At 38.9% G+C, this 19,381-nt stretch overlaps 2 protein-coding genes across 2 annotated transcripts; one reads left to right on the plus strand and one right to left on the minus strand.

The window, feature by feature from the left end:
* Positions 1–1,404: 1,404 nt before the first annotated feature.
* Positions 1,405–14,214, minus strand: LOC139725134 (hexosaminidase D-like). The gene is made up of 14 exons (XM_071636219.1): positions 14,093–14,214; positions 12,764–12,818; positions 12,032–12,144; positions 11,346–11,433; positions 11,016–11,094; positions 9,759–9,844; positions 9,148–9,334; positions 8,287–8,430; positions 7,515–7,650; positions 6,606–6,688; positions 6,024–6,120; positions 5,413–5,535; positions 4,292–4,390; positions 1,405–2,885 (listed from the first exon to the last, which is right to left on the minus strand). The coding sequence occupies exons 1-14, from the start codon at positions 14,161–14,163 to the stop codon at positions 2,726–2,728; spliced, it is 1,521 nt and encodes a 506-aa protein (XP_071492320.1). The 5' UTR covers positions 14,164–14,214; the 3' UTR covers positions 1,405–2,725.
* Positions 14,215–16,496: 2,282 nt separating this feature from the next.
* Positions 16,497–17,162, plus strand: LOC139725131 (uncharacterized). Its single transcript, XM_071636217.1, has one exon. The coding sequence runs from the start codon at positions 16,497–16,499 to the stop codon at positions 17,160–17,162; it is 666 nt and encodes a 221-aa protein (XP_071492318.1).
* Positions 17,163–19,381: the final 2,219 nt, after the last annotated feature.

Here is a 19,381-nt window from a genome sequence, read left to right on the forward strand (position 1 = left end):
AAGGCACACATCTGTGCCAAGTTTTATGGGAATCGGTTGAAAACTGAGGAAGTAGTTCGCGACGCAAGATTTGTACCCATTTTTGCCCATAATATGCCGTTACCATGGCAACGTACTTTTGGGTACTGTCAAAAAATACGTCTTGCACATCTACAACCCAAGGCACACATCTGTGCCAAGTTTTATGGGAATCGGTTGAAAACTGAGGAAGTAGTTCGCGACGCAAGATTTGCAACGGACCGACCGCCCGACCGACCGCCCGACCGCCCGACCGCCCGACCGCCCGACCGCCCGACCGACCGTCCGCTGATTCCTATATACCCCCTTCAAACTTCGTTTGGCGGGGGTATAAATATACAAAAGTGAATTTTATTATCAGACATTGCAAGAAGTGAAATCATTGTGGACTTGATTTGCCCATACTGTACAGTTTTTCAAAATCTGACCTTCTAGATATTGACAAAGTGAGGTACCTTATTAAGACTTTTTGTGGTACACTTGATTTGATTTTTTAATCCATTTTTCTCAACACTATTGCTTGAAATTGGAAAAATTGACCCTGTGATTGGAATGACCAAAATATCCAGTGAGCTCGTCTCTGCACGGTCACATACATATATCAACATACTCAACATTTCACGATACTTTGGGTCCTTCTAAAGCTATGATGGTAGCAAGGTATGAGTGCACGGATGGACGGACAAACAACATGAAAATACTATGCCCCCAGCAACACTAAACGGCAAAGGCATCTTAATAGAAGGAGAACATTCCTTTTGAACCAGACACATGACACACTTTGTTAGCTTGTGCCACAATTTACTTCCATTGGCATTCAGATGAATGGGATGCTAGATCACAGATTTTTAATCATTAGTTTTAAACTAAACAGAGATGAGACAAAATTCAAAGTACTCTCTATCCTACCACAGTACAGTGGAGTCTTGTTATCTAAAGTGGTCAAATATAATAAAACTTTGTAAGAAGGTGATGTTGCAGGTCTCAAGTCTTTGATTTTCCATATATTTGTACCCTGATGTAGCGAGTAACCTGATACAAGAAGATTATTGTCATGGGCTTTAGATCCCCACTATAACAAGGTTTTGATACAGTATATTCCTTTTGGCTTTAACAGGTATGTATTCAAAGAAAATGAAAAGATTTTATCAATCCATTAAAACTCATTTGCACATGGCTACTCGCTATGTTATGGAGCAATACTTGTCTGTATATCCAGGGCTGAACACTACCCAATTTTTTCTACTGGTCCGACATGTAGATGACCAGTTTTTCCAGTTTTACTGGTCCATTCCTGAAAAAGTTACTGGTCTGACAGTGATTTTTACTGGTCCGATGGTCCCTGACCAGTAAAAATCACTGTCAGACCAGATCATCAGACCAGTACCAGTGTGCAGTGTTGGTATATCTTTTCTGACAAGTTTTCAGTCTAGAAATGCTTTCTATGTGAAGGCATGGAGTATACATTACATGGATGTGAATCATCCACAGATACATAAATTGTAATCACAGACGAATTAAACTGAGCAATAAATGAAATAATGCTGTTTTGTTTTTTGAAAATGGGCACACAAACAGTTAACACAATTATCTTATTGAGAATGGAATTCATTGCTCAGTCATGCATCACATTTAATCACTATATTGTACTGATATGCCACACAGAAAGAAATTAAAAAGAATTGGCCACTAAGTGGGCTTGTTGCAGTTTTCTTATTTTTGTTTTTCTTAAAAAAACAAAGTGACAAGTGTGTAAACTTTTCCATAATCTACAGCCTTATATCAGCATTTCATTTCTTCATAATTCCTATGCTCTCTATCTCGCATATGTTTTTGAAACACAGACATACAAACACACAGACAGACACAGACATGCACACACAAATATAAAAATAGCACAATTATACATAAATAAACAATCCTAACAATTTCTGGATGCCTACAAGAAATATTTCTTACAATGGCCAAAAGGAGAGGAGCAAACACTTTAAGTGTCCAGCCAAATATTTTTGATATCTTGAAAAAAAAAAAAGAACTGCTGGATTACGATACAAATACACAAACATACGCACACGCATATACACACACACATACATACACACATACATACATACATACACGCAATTAAACCGCACTGATATTTGCAGAACATGAGCGGGATTGTGGCGCTGTCCCTACTAAATGCGATGAAAGGATCTTTTCAGCATGAGCTCAATTATCATTTCTTGAAATGACACAAGGTGATAGCATTAAAACGTGTTGGGATAGTACACCCCTACTCTCTCCATCATCTACTATGGACCATGTACATTCAGAAACGTAATCAACATGCAACTGATGTTACCATGGCAACAAGCCCAAAGACTGTTTGGTGATAGATAGAAAATGCACAAATGGAGATGGCCTAAGGCCCTACAGCCTACATGATGTGATTCCCCCCCAAGAGCATTCTTTATGGTCAAGTAATCATGAGGGTCTTACAAGTGGGCTTTTCAAACAAAAAAGCCTACCTCATTTCCCCTGCATCTCACTTGGAGTATCAAAATTACAGTCTTACACACAGAGAAAGAGACATGCTAATTTATACAGCATCATCTTCTCTTACAGTATGCACTCTGGCTGACAGAAGTAGGTGCTTCCACCATCTCTCCTGTTGTTGCTATCTGTGTTGCTGTGTGTATTGATCATTCCTCCCTTGACAAATAGCTCATTGGTTCTGTTCCTTTGTTTCTGCTAGTCTCCTCTCCAGGTGTTTGATGAGTGGCATGATGCAGAGTTCTAGCCACTCATTGATAGTGGGTGGGTGGTAGACCTCACTCAGGGCTTCCTGGGCTCTGGTCTTCAAGCGCGTTGCCCTGGACAAGAGACTATGGAAAATTAAAACCAAAATGCAATGAAATAAGCTTTATTGATTTTTTTTCCCAAACCAATCAATTGCCACTTTCCTCAATATAAAAATTCATTTATTATAATATTTATTATTATTATCATTATTATTATTACTATTACTGTTATTATTATTATCATTATTATTATTATTATTATTATCATTATTATCATCATTATTATTACTATCATTACTATTATTATTGTTATTATTATTATTATTATTATTATTATTATTATCATTATTATTACTACTACTACTACTACTATTATTATCTTTTTTATCTTTTTTAGTTTTTTTTTTTTTTTTTTTGGTGGGGGAATTTTGTCTAATAATGCTCCCAGAAGACAGCAGGTTCTGGGTTAGGATCAGGATTAGGATTATGGATCTGGGTGTGGGTTTACACGTATATGCTCAAGAGAGAATATACACATCAGGAATGGAGACAAGGTATCAAATCACATGATTTACACCAATGGACAGTATACCCTACAAAACTACTTTTCTGAAAACATGTACACTAATTATATAATGAAAAGTACTATATTTGCCCCCATCTCAACAAAAAGTCAGTATATTTAGTGGGTCAAACCTTTTGAGTGCAATATTTAAAGGGATCGTACAGTTTTGGTTGAGACCTAATTTCAGATTTCTAACATTTTTTGGGTGAGATAATGAGAAACGTCTTATGAAATATGAAAGAGCATGTAATTCTATGAGGAATTCAACGTTTATTTGATGAAAATTGGTTTTGAAATGGCTGAGATATCCAAAACAGAGCGATTCTAATAAAGTGTGGGACTCACACTTTATCACGATCGCTTTGTTTTACTTTGTTTTTAGATGTTTCAGTCATTTCACACCCGATGTTCATCAAATAAACTTTGAATTCCTCTTAAAATGGTATGCTCTGTACTATATTCTAAGTGTTTTCTTGGTATCTCGCAAAAAGCCCAATATTCATATCCACAAATACTGTACTATCCCTTTAATGGATGCTCAAAGCATGTCTATGCACTGTCAAAATGATTGATAACACATAATAGTCATATCTTGAAGTCTTGAACATATGACAGTATATAATCGATGTGATAATAACAGCGAATAAAAATGATAAATTTGTGACTGCATTTAGACAAATGATTGTCATTGTGATTTCTATTGATTAGAAATATGATTTCTATTATCATTAGCAGTAGTAACAAAGATCATAATTTGTAAAAGACATATTCAGTACTACAAGATAAAGTTTACTAGATATGAACAGCATCATCAAATTAATGCCATAAATGCAAGCTTCTAAAATAGTCATATACTGTATTTCAGCAGCCCAGAAACAATCTTTACCACAAGGGCCACGAGCCTTGTCAGACTAACTTCCCATACCTGAGCACTGGTCCCATCTCACTGTCCGTCAGAGCCGGTAACATCAGACAGGCTTTCTCAGCAGACACAGATGCCTCCTCTGCCTCCGTCAGAAAGGCACTGATGTGTTCAGACACAGGAAAGAGAAAAGACAGGTGTTTAGATACATAATCCAAGCGATAATGAAAACAGTAGTTTGGTTTCCATTGCCCACAGAACACCAGAATCAATTTTTCTTCTGCTTTGATTTGTTTTTATTAGAATTGATTTGTTTTATGCGACTGCTTCTGAAGCAATGAATGTTCATAAGCAAGCAACCACGTGACTGATGGCCTTAAAGGGATGGTATAGTTTTGGATGAGATGAAGGTTTACGTTTCCAATCTTTTCTGGGAGATAATTTGAAACCACTTATGAAATATCAAAGAGCATACAATTCTGAGAGGAACTTGAAGATTATTTGAGGAAAATCGATTTTGAAATGGCTGAGATATCAAGAAACAAAGAGGTCCCAATACAAGGTGGGAATCACCTTTAATTAGGACCACTTTGTTTAATGTCTTACTTTGTGTCCACTAATGCGACTACCCTGGTCACTGGCCAGCATCGTCTATTGTTCTAGATTGTGCACATACGAAAGGTGGTTACAATCACTGATTTCAACTACAAAGAGATCAGTAGTTACAATCCATGCATGTGATCGGTGCACGGCGTGTCAACCATTCTCTGTCTGCAATCTTGCACATGTGTGTTGAGTGTTTCAAAGGAATGTTACCATGGGTGCGTTCTAATAGAAGGCTTGTTGGGATAATGTTAGGGTAATTACCCTAGCTGGCTAGGGTACCAGCTAGGGTAGACTTTGGCAAAGTTACCATGACAATGTCTGAGCAATATTTTGTGGGGACTGCCTTAACTGGCAGGGTAAATAAAGATTACCCAGACATTACCTGGACATTGTCACAGTATCTCTAGTTTGAAAGGCTGCGTTAAAACAGGGTTTTACTCTCTTATCCCTAACTAGCATGTTATATCTGCCATTTTTTAACATACATTTTTCAACATACACAAAATCTCTCTACAATCCTCTTTGTCTCCCATCCTGGGTGTAACCTCCACATCCCTTCCACCAGTGACACTTCTCACCTTTGGTTTGGCAACTTGAAGAATTGTTGGCCCTCCTTGGAGGACTGTAGCGTGGCCAGCTGGCGGGCACACATGTACATAGCACTGCCGGGGAAGGTTCCCATAGGAGCATCCACTGGCATTCTGGGAAGGGACGTGAGCAAATGGTAGATGACAGATTGTGATGTGTGATGATGCCCTAGCTGGCGGGGGGGGATTGGAAGTTAATATTTGCTTGCAATAGAATTTCTTTCCATGTTAGGGTCGTCAGGATTTATTAGTATGTGTTTGTTCAACATCCACACCCTTTTTCACTTGGACTTCTAATTTCTACCCACATTAGACTTGAATTACATGGTTGGTGAATAATTTGATGAACATTCACTGATACATACATGAAATAACATCTGTCTCTATGCAGATATTCCAAAATCCCATGAAATTTCATCTACAGATGGCAATTGCCACTATACTATCTGTTAGAAAAAATATTTGAGTTATTTTTCATTTTAAGGTTTCTGTTTCTAGAATGACCATGAATAAAACAATGGGAGAGGGGGATGGAGGATTAATGGAAGGAATGATGTTAGGAAGAGAAAGAAAGAGAAAAAGAAAGAAAAAATCCAACTGACTCTGAGATGGGCATGCTGGTCTGAATCTCCAAGTCAAGGAGCTCTGGAAAGCCAAGCTTCTGAGACACTGCCCGATGGATCTCCTCCTTGAAGTAACCTGGTAATGGAAGAAAAAACGAGTGAGTAAATATCTAGACATGGTATCCTCATCATCATCACTATCCTTATCAATGTCATCATCATCATCATCATTGCTACTATTAGCAACATTATCATTATCATCACCATCACCTTCATTATCAACATCATCGATGTCATCATCAACATTATCACCCTCATCGTCATCATTGTCTTCAGTGTCGTTATCATCTACCCCAGCATCATTACCATCAATGTCATCATCTTCATCAGTATCACTGACATTGCCATCATTATCCTCATCACCATCTCTCTTGCACATCCATCTTAAATTCTGATAAACTGCAAATAGCTTGACCAAAAACTGGATTTTCTTCATCTGCAATAAAGTGGAAAAACTACCACTGTCTTGCAAGACATCAGTATGACAGAAGGTATAGAGCGTCTCAGTGGTGAGGCACAGAACAGGTAACAGCAACAAGAGTTCTACCCTGTAGTACTGACCTTGAATAAATGTATCCAGACAGAAAGCCAGTGAGGGCAGTCCGACGGGTAAGAGCTCACAGAGCACAGTCTGGTGTGTGTACCTGTTGGATGTTCACATTCAAAATTAGTTTCTAGCTATTATGTTGAAAGCAAGTTGCTAAGCAATGCTATGACAATGCCTCTGTAACCCTTTGGGAAAGAAGGTACAGAATTATTTCTTTGAATGTTTTGCTGGAATGCAGATATAAGGCATTCTGACTGTAAGTGTATTGATCACAGTCTACTTGTTACTTGTACCAAAGTCAAATATATTAACTCAAACGACCATTCCCTAATGTCCCTCCCCCATCCACTGCTTCTTAGTTTGTGCCAAAGTTTTTTTTTTTCACAAGCCTTCTTCGATAGTTCCATCTCGTCACCTCACACATTCTCACCCACATTTCTTCCAAGTACATAATAGCATTACCCTTTGGTCTCTACTCGATCTTGTCCTTAATACTCCTTGATAAAGTCTTCTTGTCATCATCCAATTCTCTCTCAGTCATTTTCTTATAACTAGAGAAGAAGCAAGAGCAATTAACCTGATGCGCATCTGGCTGGGATGTATCCAATTCTTCAAGCATTTTTTTTTCTTGACTTTTGAGCTGTGGGATGGACGGATGGATGGATGAACAACCCGCCAAAAACATAATGGGTGATTTCAAGTCTGGCGCTGGTGCTGGTGTTAGTGCTATCTCAATATTTGCACCAGTGAATAATCCTGCCACCCTTCAGGGCTCAGGCATAGAAAGATTCATGGAAAAAAGACAAGTGAGTCATCACTGGCATTCTTAAAGCTTAACGTAGCTGAATATGGGCTATCCAGCCATCTTCTCAGATGGAAATGAACAAACAAATTCTGCCCCCATATCTCCTCTCACTGCTCACCTCTGCCAACCGGTGAAAACGATGCCCTTGAAGTCGAGTTGCTTGGGGACTGCCCTCTGCAGTTCGTTGACCCACAGCTCCTGGTTGCGGATGTGCTCCAGCTCCGGTGTCAGGAAGAGGGTGGGGCCAAAGGCACCTGAATGGAGAGGTGCATGTGACATGATGTGCAGATGATGCAGACACCAGTTCACCATGAGGAGCACTCCATATGTTTCATCAAGACAGGATATCAGCGGAGTGATGGAGATTCATACATACATGAGTATAATTACAGATAAATCCTTCTCCTATTTTTCCACCACTCTTTCTTCTGATCCTTTACCTCCCCTTCTTCTTTTCTTATTCTTCTTCTCTCATCATTCCTTCTTTCCCTTACCTGGCTTCTCCTTTCCTTCTCTTTATCCTCTTTGCACACTTCTTTCTTTATCATCAGCAGTAAAGAGTAATCCTCTTCTTCTTGTTGCAGTACACAAATACACATAATTTTCAAACTTAAATTGGAAGCACATAAAAAGCAAGTATGATTACCCTAAAACATCACCATACATAATAGAAATTCCCTTGAAAACAAATAAAGGTCAAGTATTGTATTAATCAATCTTTCATGAAACAACAATGAACCATCACAATTTTGATGGTGGAAGTACAATTCCACCTGTCTGGAAAAAATTTAGAAATTAAGGAAGTTGTTCAGCTTTCCATGTTCTCCTTTTGTAAAATTCTACACACATTTTCTTGTTTATGAAGGGGAAGGGGTTCACTCTTGTCCTACCTTTGAAAGCTGAAGCAATCCAGACATTCTTGAAGACACTACCATAGAGCTGCCATACTTTGTGGGGTGTGGTCATGTTGAAGCTGGCCATTGTATCAAGGTAATTCCATACCATCACATCCACCATGTCACCAAGATTTGAGTCTGCCGTAATGATCATTAAAGGGATGGTATAGTTTTGGTCGAGATGGGGATTCAGGGTTTAACTTTTTGCGAGATAATCAGAAACCACTTATACAAAATATTAAAGAGCATACAATTCTAAGAGGAAATCAAATTTTATTTGATAAAAATTGTTTTTGAAATGGCTGAGATATCCAAAAACAAAGCAAAACAAAGTGGTCTAATCAAAAGGTGGGACCCACTTTTTATTAGGACCTCTTTGTTTTTGGATATCTTAGCCATTTCAAAACTGGTTTCCTCTTAGAATTGTTTGCTCTTTAATAATTCATAAAAGTGTTTTCTAATTATCTCGCATAAAGTTAAAACCTGAATTTCCATCTCAATTAAAACTATTCATCCCTTTAAAGCTTTCAGACAATAAGATTTGTATGAAACCGTGTTGCTTGTCTGCACCACTGACCACTTCATTCTAAAGCTATAAACACACCTGAAGCAAAAATTGCACAAAACTAAAACAGACAAAGGCAAATATGAACACCCCAAAGATTATGTGCGTATTCATATAACATATAAATACATACTTATGTATAGGTAGACAAAAATCAAGTAACAGACGAGGCATTGCAACAGAAGGTGCTTAAAAAAAATGAGTAGGGCTTGTTGTGACATGCAACTATTTGAATATCAAACAAAGAAAAAAGCCTCTAAAAACAGGGATGAGAATTTTGTGTTTCTGACCTTTGACCACGCCACAGTCTGCCCCCCTCAGCATGTCATCCCACATAATGGGCCTGACGTTGGGGCGTCTCTCCTGGAGGTAGCCCAGGACTGCCTTCACGTGGCTGAGGAACAGGCCAGAGGGCTTGCCATGGTACGTGTCCTGTATCCGCTCGATGCATTTCTGGCATCTCCGCTTCATCCACACCTGTTGAGATGTTCACAAAGTTGCCACAATACTTCTTTAAAATTTTTCCTGAGGAGTCACGCACAAAGATCATCTTGGAGGAGTCAGTCATTGATTGCTTAAAGACAAAAAGCTAGAAAACCAATGTACAACCAGGTATACATACCCATTTGCAGGTACATTCAAACTTCATCGTAACTTTGTTAAAGAAAGCAGGTTGTGTCCAACGACCAAAAAGCTTGCATTCATAGCAACTACTGGCATATTTCAATGCCATGGATTGAAATGCACTTGATAGGAACAGCTACATCATTTGATCAGCTCATGCGTATGTCCTCAGGGGAGTGGGTGGGGAACGTCCCTGCTATGTGAATGCACTGTAAGCTGATCCATTTGCTACATTGTGATTTTCCTTGCTCATCAAATGCAGCTCAAAATTTCTCACCTCGTCTGCTCCGATGTGGAAGAATTTGACGTCTGGGTGGTACTCCAGGACCTGATCCAGCATGGACTGCACCAATTTGAGTGAGTCTGCAGAGTGAAAGAACATGAAAGAATTAGGAAGCTCAATTTTAGTGAGGGTTAGGGGACCCACAATCTGAATGGTACTTGTGGTTCTGTGGTTAGGGCCACATACTCTCAAAATTGAGGTCCATGGTTCAAGTCCTCAATGCCCACTCCTTCACAGGGGACTTACAGCTGTCAGTCCTGCAGTAGTTAATAGTTCCACTGAAGACACACCTTTCAGGATGTTGCTGTATTTACACATTTTAAATGTGGAATATAATGCAGTGTGGAAAACATCTTGAATTTCAGGCTTTACTGAACTAGCCTGAAGACACCGATAGGGTGTGTGAATACAAGCAGATAAAATCCCCTGAATTGGCCGCAAGCGAAAATTTATTGACTAGTTTCTACTTCTTCAGTATGATCAATGTTATTGTATGGGCATTGACATTACAATGCTATTTTACTCTTTTTCCTTGTTTGAATAGGTAAGTTGACCAAAATGTCATGCCAAATGGGCCCTGTATTCAAATATATGACAAACACATTGCTGTTTGAATGATACTTCCCACAATTTCTAATCCCCAACTTTGCATTGTAAGTGATGGCTACTATCATTTCAAAGTCAGTTGATTGAGTGGGTGTCAATTGATTGACAGATACATCAGCATTCAGTCAGTCAGAACCGCTGTAAATGTGGACATTTTTGCAGGTTTTAAATTTTGTGCATTTTGTACAATGTGAAGCTTGCACTAATGTAAAAAGAGAGCATTTTTTTTTTTTTTTTAGCTTGATATACCGGTATGTAAGGTATGTATAATATCATTTCAGATCTTGATTTCAAGGTAGGTATATTGTAGGAGTATAACCGCTATGTTATTTGTGGTTTTCATCACGTTCGCCAGTCCTGTAGTGTGAGTGTACTTGCAGTCATAATGCAGACCAATAACTTTTATTGTAGTATGTGCTAACAAAACTCTTAGCTGCTGTGGCGACATTGAGCTGCTTTCTCAATTGTTGTGACCATCTACAACATTAAAAACACATGAAATCTATCTTAATTGGCCAAGTCTGAAAAATTACTCTTGCAAAAATGCGCACTCTTACAGTAATATGAAAAGCACATTGGTCTTTGCTCGTCATTCTGTATTGCCTGATAGCATTACGTGCAAGTCATCTGTGTCTGGATTCCTACCTGGATTGGAAGGGCAGACACTTCTTGCATCTTCTGGATCCTCCCGTAATGAATGGAACTGAGCATGCTTCAACACAAACTGGGGATTAGAAAGAAAGGAAATACTCATTTGTTTATAAAATGCAAATTCATGGAAAACATTCAATCATCTAAAACTTTCCTACCACACTTTGACACCATTGCAGAGGATTTGGGATTCAAAGATGGCATTTATAAACATATTTTCAAACATATTTCAATTTCAGTTTATTTCAACTTTCAAGTTTCCACACATATGTGTAATGACTGGAAAGTATAACGCAAAAGATTGAAAGCAAAAGCAGTACTCACCTCTAAGTGGCCAAAAGTCTGTATGAGAGGGATGTACTCGAGACCAAGCCCCTTGGCTGCTTGTTGGAGAGATGCAACATCTCCTAGACTGGAGAGGTCAGAGTCAGGATTGTGGCAAAGTTGAGAGTTATCTTATCATGAAGATAGTGCAGAAATGTCTGGATGTTTGTTTACTTTTCCATACAAGTGAGCTACAGTTTGTACACAGACACCTTCCATAATCTGATATCCTTAACTTTAGCACTTTATAATCTCCTCCACTTTCCCATTATAGCATAAAAATCACACACACAATGCGAACACAAAAACTAAAACTTTGGCATGATTTTGTGATTAAAAAAAAAGCCAGCAACCAGATTGTATATGCAAACATAGTTGGGAGAGCATTGGATTTTAAGTGCATTAGTCAAGTGTGTGGGAAACTCGGCATTCAAGCACCGTAGGTAGATTCAGAACACCATACGACATGTTTTATGGAAATTTTGAGGCTCTCATATAGTCTTCAAAAAGAAATTCAGGCAGGAGGTAGGTAAGATATATTTTTGTTTGAACAAATGTCAAATTTCAGAGTTTCCAGCCTTATCAGATTACTTTATAATTTTCTGGGTTTGAAAATATCTGAAACTCTATTGAAGTGATGTGCTGACAAGTAGCAATGGGGATATAAAAACTATAGACATACGTACCTATAGCATTCCTCTCGTTTGGAGAGGATCTGAAGATCCCTGCTGAAAGGGAAGGTGTCTTCATACTCCACCAGCAGCCCAGTAGCTCCCCATTCCTTGAAGAGAGGCAGGATCTTAAGGGGGTGAGAAGTATATGATATTTCTCTGTAAAGGACAGTAAGACTATTAAACATGGTGATAACATAGTCCCTATTAAGTAATTATATGCTAAATATGTTCTTTCATTTACCCATGGTTCAAAAACACAACAACAACTCTTTGAAATCAATACATGCCGACTGTCTCTGTTTGATATCCCAGCACACCAGTATGTGAATTACAATCATTGTACATGTATTTCAGATGCATGCAAAGGAAGATCCCACAATTTCGTGAGATAGGAGCCCATTTATTTCAAACATTCTTGCTATGGGGCTATGTTACCACTTAAATCTAACTTCTAAAACGTTTCAAGTTATTAACTGGTATTACATATGCTATTATGGTATGAAATACCTTTGGTACTAATAGCAGCTGCTTTGAAAATGAATGTTGGAACATCTGCCATAGAAAAAATTACTTCTGAAAGTTTTGCCTTCATTAGCATACAGTTTAGGTCTTCATATGCTTCCTTTCTTCATGGTAGCAAAAATGGCAGTAGAAATGATGGAAATTCTATTTAAGAAACATTCATGAATTCATCTATGTGCATGATTTCATTCAAGTACACCATAGTGGATGTCAAATCTTCACCTTGAGAAGGTAGTCTATCTTGGGTGGTGCACCCTTCAGGTCCACATGAACCAGCCTGAAAAATTGAAATGTTAAATTTAGAGATTTTAAGTTATCAAACACTGAAATCATCTAGAATGTTACAGTACTACACAACAGAAAATACTTTTTTTTTTTTTTTTTTTTTTTAGGGGCAAAATGGTTGTACAATGTGTATCATTCAACATCTAATATTTGTCTATCTTCTTTGGTACTGAATGAAAGAAAGTATAAATTGCACACCAGAGGCTTTCACTTTATATCACTGAAATTAAATGAAGTGAAATGAAACCTCTTATGTGCAGCACAAGATGCTGAGGCTTCCTACAAAGCCAGGCTGAACAAATGGGTACATGTACATGTAATGGGCACACAGTGTCACATCACTTGATTAAATACAATTTTACTTGCTCACGTATTTATAAAATTAGATCAAATGGTACAGTTTTGGTTGAGATGGGGATTCAGATCTTAACTTTTTGTGAGATAATAAGAAACCACTTATATGAAACAAGAAAGGGCATACAATTCTATAGACATTAAAAGTTTATTTGATGAAAATTGGTTTTGAAATGGCAGAGATGAGAGATATTCAAAAACAAAGAGATCCTAATAAAAGATGGGATGCACCTTTCATAAGGACCATTTTGTTTTTTGATATCTCAGTCATTTCAAAACCAATTTTCATCAAATAAACTTTTAATCCTCTGGAATAGAATAATATACTCTTTGATATTTCATAAGTGCTTTCGAATTATCCAACATAAAGTTAAAATCTGAACCAACCATCCCAATCAAAACTAGATGCAATCCCTTTGAAGACAAATTTGTCATATTTCCCGAAGCATCAATGCTGTGCACTGCATCCAGAGAATGTAAATTTTATCTGAGGTTGCAAATACGAAGGGTTGACTTGAGTAAAATAAAGCATGATATACATGCTTGTACCAATTTACACAATATTAAAAAGGAGGATGAAAAATTTCTATTTTGCAAACTGTGGAGCCATCAAATATGTAAATTTAGCACATTTCTCAGACAATATTACTACCAGACCAAATAAGTTATCTTTAATTTTGCAATGGCCAACTTCTATAGGGATACTTATAAAGATGAAAATTTACTTTTATTTATGCATTGATTAGGGCCAATATATATACTGCATGTTGCTTAGCAGGACACAAACATTGAGAGATGAAATACAATATGAAGCTCAATAGGTGAACCACAGATTTACGTCATTCAAAGATCTGTAGGGTTATGTGAGATGACGGGTCTTTTGGTCAAACAAGACACCCATGATATGCCTACCTTTGGTAGGAATCTGGTAAAGGTGGCTGGACCTGTGATGGTGTCCCATAGATGTCAATTTCTGCATCCATACTAGCTTTTCAAGCTGTATCAAAGTGAGATGGAATGGAGGGAAACTGTTGGTTTACCGGCAAATGCCAAATGGAAAGGTGCTGCAGTATAAAGCAATTTGAGACACCAAAATCAGTTTGACCACAAAGGAAAAAATAACATTAATACAAAAAGTGTACTCACTTTTACCATACGGTATCACTAATAAGATTTAGTGTTACCCTCCTAATGAGAGCATAAACAGAGCCTCTCAGTCACTTAGAATCAGATATCTTTCCTTGTCTAGAATTCCTCTTTTAATCATGGCATTCTTGAATCTCAAAAATAAACCCTTTAAAATTTATTTAAAAAGATGAACACATTCTCATAGATTGATGCTGCATACATCTTTCAAATGGGAAATCTTTAAATATCTAGATTTTTTTTTTCCAATTATCATTTCATTCATGACACACTCCAATATCTAATCTCACTGACTGTTCTGCTAGGTACCAATGACATTCATGATTACCTCCATTATGATATCTTGTAATGATACATAGTTTATGTGCATACCGTACTGTATAAAGCATAAATAAGCTGTCATTTTATTACTCTGCATCGATCATTCCCATGATAACATTATCACCACATATTTCTAGAGAAATTAAAACTGTTTGGCTGAAGAAATCTTTGCTCACTACTTGCAAGCTGGGCTGATATGAATTGAGCACAATACCCAAGTCAAAAGTAGTCCTGATGATTTCAGCTAACAACAGCTCTAGCATGCTGGTGATGGCAAAGTATGATGGAATTCTGATCATAATTTTTACTCAGTAGATCACAAATTTTTATTGTTGGCATCATATGGAGGAGATAATGACATATACAATACAAGGCTGCAAAGAGAGATAGATACCATCTAGTCAAAAAAGCTACCCATGTGATCAGAAACTGGATTGGCAAAAAATTATTCAATGAATATGCTACCATCAGTAAAGTAGATTAGTACAGACTACAGTAAATATTATAGAACGGGTAGCAAGAATCCTGCGATCTCATTGGTCGAGAGCTGTGTGTGGATTTTCTACTGGCCACACGCTGCCGCGGTTGTTCACAGTGGTATATAATGTTATTGCACACTTGTAGCAAGACTATGCGCACTTCTATAAAGGTTCGCGAACCAAGCAAGTGTTTGTGCACTCAGTATACGAGATAAATACGCTGAAAAATCATGCATCCAGTAATTAGATACATAGTTTTGAAGTACTAGGGCATGATTTTTGGGCTTTTGTCTATATGGCAAGTCGAGGAAATGCATCCAGCAAAGTTGCCATCGGGTACAAAAATGATCGAAAATGGATTTCTGGCAAGAACATTTATCCTTATTCTATAACACAGATGACACACGTCTTTTCGTGCATCAGTCGGAATAGTGTGTTCAAATCATTTTGGAATGCGGTACGGTAACTAGACCTTAAATTTGCTATGGGATTTAGCCTAAACCTACTCAGCTTCACCTCGTGGGTTCCAAGCATTCCATAGTTTAAATTATACCTTATGCACACAATTCCGACTGACGCACTCAGACCTGTGCGTACTATATAAGTGTCATCATAGTCGTATCAAAGTCACACTCTTCCCTGTAAAAAAAGAAAAATACAAACAAAAACCGAAGCCATGTCGTTTTATTGTCAGCATTGGTCTAACAAGTTTATAGATGCAGATGCCATATGCCACTCAAATTGGGGAGTAAAGTCCGATTTGTCACCTCCTCGTGGTACTCCCTGGTTGACGCTAACGACAAACGGTGAAGCTACTGGTGATATAACAGTGATAGACTTAGCGAGTCAGCAGTTTTGCTAGTAGTGGATAGCTCAAGATGGTATGCAGACAGCCTCAAAACGGACGGACCACACGGAATACGACCACGGAACGAACATTGACAAAGATTTACGAATACGCGAACATCGGTACTATAAATGCTGGAACCATACGGGGGAAGACGGAAGAAATAGTTGACCTCATGCAGGAATGACAACTGAAGGTGCTAGGCATAGCCGAGACAAGACTGCAGGGACAGGGAAGAAAGACAGTCCATGACAACTATGAGCTTATCTACTCAGGCAGTGAAAGAGACACAAGGCACGGAGTTGGGCTCTTCTTCCACCCAGACTTCGCTGTGCACATAGAGAAGGTTCATTATATCAGTAACCGCATTATTGCATCAGTCCTCAACATTAACAATCATAGGGTCTCATTCATCCAAGTACATGCTCCACAGCAAGGGCGACCACAGGAAGAAAAAGATGAGTTCTATGAACAACTGCAAGACACGCTTGACAACATACCCATTGACAGTGAAATTATTGTCATGGGCGACTTGAATGGACACGTTGGCTCCAGGCCAGTAGAAGGCGTCATTGGAAACTTTGGTGTAGGCACGAGAAATGAGGAAGGGGAGATGCTAATAGACTTCTGTGTAAGAAACAACCTCTCAGTAATGAACACTTATTTTAAGCACCAGGAGAGCCACCAGTATACATGGTACAGGTACAATTCTCGGATTGGGCAGTACGACCTGAAGACACAAATAGATTTCATTTTGTCCACCAGAAAATCTGTCATCAAGGACGTTAAAACCATTCCATCGGCATCCCTTGACTCAGACCATAGGCTCATTAAAGGCAAAATGAAGATACACCTTCCAGAGAAGGAGAAGTCCAAAGTGCGAAAGAGGGTAAAGACTGAAAATATTAAGACATCGCTACCAGAAATTCAACACAAGTTAAGGGAGGTAAGAGATACAGTCAGAGGAGAGGACATTGAAGAACACTGGGAGAAACTCAAGCACTGCTTGCACAAGATCCAAGAGAAGATAGTAGGAGTAGCAACTTTGGGCAATCGTAAGAAGAAGAAAACGGGCTGGTGGACGGAGGATGTGAAGGCAGAAGTCGACAAGAAAAAGAAACTCTTCAAAACTTGGCTAAAAAACAGAACAGCGGAGAACAGGGAAGCTTATGTAAAACAGAGAAATTAAGTTAATCAAGTAAAAAAGTGGGCTCGGAAGGGAATGTGGACAAGGATAGGAAAAGACCTACACGAAGATGTCAAGGGAACCAAAAAGCCATTGTACAGCATGTCAAAGGCTCACAAGACCAGGAGTGATGGCAGGACCAAGAATACCACGTTGAAAGATAAATCAGGTACAATTATAACTGGACAAAAGAATGCAGCGAATAGATGGGCTGAATACTTTCAGGAGCTACTAAATGTAAATGATGATGAGAACCAGCAAAGAAGGAACTGTAGGGAATCCATCCCACCTGCACCTGCTGCTTCAGACCAAGAAGACCTAATATGCATGGAGGAAATAGAAGCTGTACTGAAGCTCACAAAAAACAACAAGGTTCCAGGGCCAGACATGATCCCGATTGAAACAATCAAGGCAGGTGGTCAGCCACTTAAGGAAATGCTACTGGAACTCTTCAACCGCTCATGGGTCAGTGGCACCGTGCCAGAGGAATGGAACCAATCTTTAATCTGTCCAATATTCAAAAATAAGGGGGATCCTTTGGACTGCAAAAATTACAGGGGGATATCGCTGATGAGCCATGTTGGAAAGCTGTATGAAAGGATACTTGAGAAAAGACTGAGGAAGGAGGTGGAAGAGTTCCTATCGGAAAGCCAGTGTGGTTTTCGACCAGAAAGAGGGACCATTGACCAGATCGCTGCCCTACGACTCTACTTGGAGAAAAGCTGGGAGTATGCAATTGATCAGCACATCTGCTTCCTGGACCTGGAGAAGGCTTTTGATAGAGTGCCAAGAGAAAAGATGTGGAAGGTGATTGAGGAGATTGGAATAAGCAGCAGACTACTCATGGCCATCAAGAGCACCTACAATGCAATGATCAGAAGAGTGCCAACATCGGAGATTCAAACTATTTTAACATCAACACAGGGGTTCGCCAAGGCAGCGTGCTCTCACCGTTGCTTTTTATCACCTATCTCCACCACGTACTTGTGAACATCAAGCAAGATCACTAAAGGATTACCATGCGGAATGCCTGGGCTATGCAGATGGTGTAGCACAAACTGCAGACAGCAGGGACAAACTACAAGACATCATGAACCAATGGGATAGGGAGCTAACTAAAGCTGGTCTCAAGATGAGCTACACCAAAACTGAGTACATGCATGTGGGAAGGGACTTGGAAGAGGGGAATGTAGCCATCAATCAATGGACACGTTCTTAAAAAGACGGACAACTTCACATATTTCTTCTTCTGATTAAGTCTGCCTCCTTCAATAGACTGAAGATTCTTGCAGACTGATAACTACACGCAGCGCTGGCGACAGCGCTGCACCTCTTTTCCTTCGCGGACGTTGTTATCGTTCACTGTTTCCTTCATGAATATCTTTATTAATCGTGGAAAACTAAAATATAAGGAATTATCGTAATCTATGACCATCATTCAATAACCGGTATGCGATTTTTTGTTTAATTACGTCTAAAACTTACCGAAATCTATGGCTGAAATCAGGTCTGTAAACGTCCTTACTGCTTCACTCCTCATCTGCGTGTTAAATGAATGGCATTCACTCTCGTATACTACAACGTAGGTAGTCGGGGCGGAAGTGATGAGATAGTCGGATGACCCCGACTAAAAAAGTTCAAATCATTGCCGGTGCAGCACGCGCGGATCTACTACAAGCTTTACGTAACACATGAAACGCACGGGCGCACGGGCGTACGTAAAAAGCAACCACTTCTGAATGCGCATGCGTAGTAGTTTGTTGCTTTTGTGAAGCTCTCGAAGGAAAAGTTGCCACCGCACGATCTACTCCGAAAAATTCAACAATAAGGTCTGGATACCAACAAAACGCCGAATTCAACTCAACCATCAGGAAAATACGCTGTAGGTAAGTGTTGCAAATTATATTACTCTTAAAATCATACAAAATAAAAGGTATTTTATGTGATTTTGCGGTCAATAGTGACGGTCGTTTACAACGTTGAAACACTAACACATGTCAGACCCTGTGCGCAGCACAGTGTCTGGTCAGGCTAGCAGACTGATAACAAGATCAAGACAGACAAACTTGGCGAGGACTCATACGGAGGCTATCAACTGACAGACCAACTGGCCTACAGGCATCCGGGTGAGAAGGTGAGAATGCCACTCAAATTCAATAAATATGTATGAAATTCTTTTGACTTTAACTATTTATTACATAGGCTACGTACAGCTACACTTG

This window comes from Diadema antillarum, unplaced genomic scaffold (genome assembly GCF_040938485.1).
Source record: "Diadema antillarum isolate AM-2024a unplaced genomic scaffold, OU_Dant_1.0 seq00000016_RagTag, whole genome shotgun sequence".
Classification (NCBI taxonomy): domain Eukaryota; kingdom Metazoa; phylum Echinodermata; class Echinoidea; order Diadematoida; family Diadematidae; genus Diadema; species Diadema antillarum.

Excerpts from the sequence above, each read along its gene's own strand:
- LOC139725134 (XM_071636219.1), bottom strand. The coding sequence starts at position 14,163 with ATGGATGCAGAAATTGACATCTATGGGACACCATCACAGGTCCAGCCA. Across the intron at positions 12,145-12,763 it reads AGATAGACTACCTTCTCAAG|ATCCTGCCTCTCTTCAAGGA; the intron begins GTGAAGATTTGA and ends CACCCCCTTAAG. Across the intron at positions 7,651-8,286 it reads GATTGCTTCAGCTTTCAAAG|GTGCCTTTGGCCCCACCCTC; the intron begins GTAGGACAAGAG and ends CTCTCCATTCAG.
- LOC139725131 (XM_071636217.1), top strand. The coding sequence starts at position 16,497 with ATGGGCGACTTGAATGGACACGTTGGCTCCAGGCCAGTAGAAGGCGTC.